This window comes from Sinocyclocheilus grahami, unplaced genomic scaffold, assembly GCF_001515645.1.
Source record: "Sinocyclocheilus grahami isolate Dianchi unplaced genomic scaffold, SAMN03320097.WGS_v1.1 scaffold301.1, whole genome shotgun sequence".
NCBI lineage: Eukaryota > Metazoa > Chordata > Actinopteri > Cypriniformes > Cyprinidae > Sinocyclocheilus > Sinocyclocheilus grahami.
In genome coordinates, this window is record NW_015505480.1 from 522,988 (window position 1) to 525,355 (window position 2,368).

Genomic DNA, 2,368 nt, shown 5'->3' on the forward strand with positions numbered 1-2,368 from the left:
TTTTCAAATTATACCATTTTAAATATCAATTTATAACAATTTGATTGATAATTTTTTATGTATTATTTACTACATTTTTAAAAAACTTGTGTGTTCAGTGTTTATTTGTCCAATTCATTTTAAATATCGATTTTTAAAACATCTATTTAAAGATATTTAAAACAATTATTACATACAGTAATTGAATAACAAATACATACAGTTTTAAACATCTATTTATTATTTTACATTTACTTGTTTTTTTGTTTAAGCGAATTGGTCTGAAAATCGGCACAACAGCCATGTTGCTCTGCAAAACAAGACTAGAAGTCTGAGGTTTGGGAGGTGTTAGAACATTCTACATTCTCACAGAATGCAGAAAAGACTTTATTTGAAAAGTTTAAGAATGGCCTTGAACATGTTGCAACTTTTCTATGCATGTTCTGGTTTGCAATGAGTTGTGACTGTCTGCACAAGAGCTGAAATACAGGAAATACAAACAGCGATATAGTGATATAGCCATATATAGAACTACAAATACAGTTAGAGTTCAGTATAGGGTGTTCATAATGCTTTATTCTGACTCTTTCATAATGCTCTATATACTAACCTCACAGACACGCAACGCAGAGCCTGTCGTCAGTCACAAGAGTTCACAAGACTGAAGCCTATCTGAAGAAATAAAGCAAACCAACCATAAAATCATATGCATAAAATCATTATTTGTTAAATACACAGTCATATTATAGCACCAACATGAATGGTCCGTGTTGTAGTCCCCCTTTTTCCATTAAAACTCTTTTGTGAGCTGGCAAATTTAAACAATCTTACATGGGACTATCATCAAGAGCAGCATTCATAAATGTACACTTACATTTTTCATTATATAAAAAATGACAAGGAATGACATGGTGTGGAGGCGAACACAAACCTGACATATGCACACACAAAATGATGAACTGAAGAAAAGATTATCCCTAAAAGCCCACTCATATTCCTGTCACAAATGTTGGCAATATATAGCCAGGGACATCAGAGCCACTCAATGTCAGCAGAATATTTGCGTGAGGTCAAGTTAAGTGCAGCCATAGAACAGAGTGCTTAGAAACATATTTAAAAGCTCAGTGCTACAATTACTCAGTTAAAGGGCTTTTAAAACTAACAAGATATTCCCACTGTTTGAGTACATGAGTGGAAATCATATAAAAAAACTGATTTTAAAGCTAATACAAGAGTTTGAACATAATACATGGGTAATTCATTTCTATAATCCTGGGCCTCTGTGTTAAAAACATCACTTGATTAAAGCCCAAAACCTGGGCTTTAATATTTCCAACTTTTGCCAAAGACTGTTTATGAAAACATTAACACTACTTTTCAAATCAGTAGATTTACTCATAAAGAACCCTGACCTCTTGGCACCAGATTTAAGAGCTCACTGATTATTTCCCTTTATTTCTTACTGGTGCCTACATTTTTCATTGAGAAAGCTATTACCCAGGACAACTGATGCTACATGAAAAGGAAAAAAGCAAATCAAAAGCCTCCCTGTTGCAAAATGATAAACAACGATTCTGTACAGATGCTGAGTTTAGCATAGCAGTCGCTTTAAGAGGCAGATTGTACAACAATGAAGTCTAGCGCAGCAAAGTTGATAGCTGATTACATGTTAAAGCTGGATGTGTTCATCAGATGATTGGATCTAAACTGTACTTAATTCATTTTTTTACTTAATAAATGGTAGATTTCATCTGTGATTATCACATAAATTATTATATTTACACATGATTGCGGATACAAAAAAGTTGTACACTTCGGTGTAATCCATTTTTGGATATGTATGGCATCATCAAGGCAGACTTAAAGGGATAGTTCACTTAAAGGAACACTCCACTATTTTTGAAAATAGGCTCATTTTCCAACTCCCCTAGAGTTAAACAGTTGAGTTTTACCATTTTCGAATCGATTCAGCCGATCTCTGGGTCTGGCAGTAGCACTTTTAGCTGTAGCTTAGCATAGATCATTGAATCTGATTAGACCGTTAGCATCTCGCTCAAAAATGACCAAAGAGTTTAGATATTTTTCCTATTTAAAACTTGACTCTTCTGTAATTACATCGTGTACTAAGACCGACGGAAAATAAAAAGTTGCAATTTTCTAGGCCGATATGGCTAGGAACTATACTCTCGTACTATGGGTGCAGCAGGCACAATGATATTACGCAGCGTCTGAAAATATGTTAACTTCCATCAACATAACCAACGTGACCACCTGCTTACACAGGGAGCGTGCTGGGGACTATTTTCAGGCGCTGCGTAATATCATTGCTAAAATAGCAACTTTTCATTTTCCGTCGGTCTTAGTACACGATGTAACTACAGAAGAGTCA

The 2,368-nt window shown here is 34.6% G+C and overlaps 1 protein-coding gene across 2 annotated transcripts in view; it reads right to left on the minus strand.

Moving 5' to 3' along the window:
* Nucleotides 1–324: 324 nt before the first annotated feature.
* Nucleotides 325–2,368, minus strand: part of scml4 (Scm polycomb group protein like 4) — a 37,543-nt gene continuing 35,499 nt past the window's right edge. Inside the window, exons 9-10 of one of the 2 annotated variants that reach the window (XM_016293272.1) lie at nucleotides 590–651; nucleotides 325–458 (exon numbers count right to left, since the gene is read on the minus strand). In XM_016293272.1, coding sequence (XP_016148758.1) covers nucleotides 619–651 — 33 coding nt within the window. In that variant the 3' untranslated portion in view covers nucleotides 325–458; nucleotides 590–618. Of the gene's footprint in view, nucleotides 652–2,368 lie in introns of both variants that reach the window. The other variant, XM_016293271.1, reaches the window with a different exon arrangement.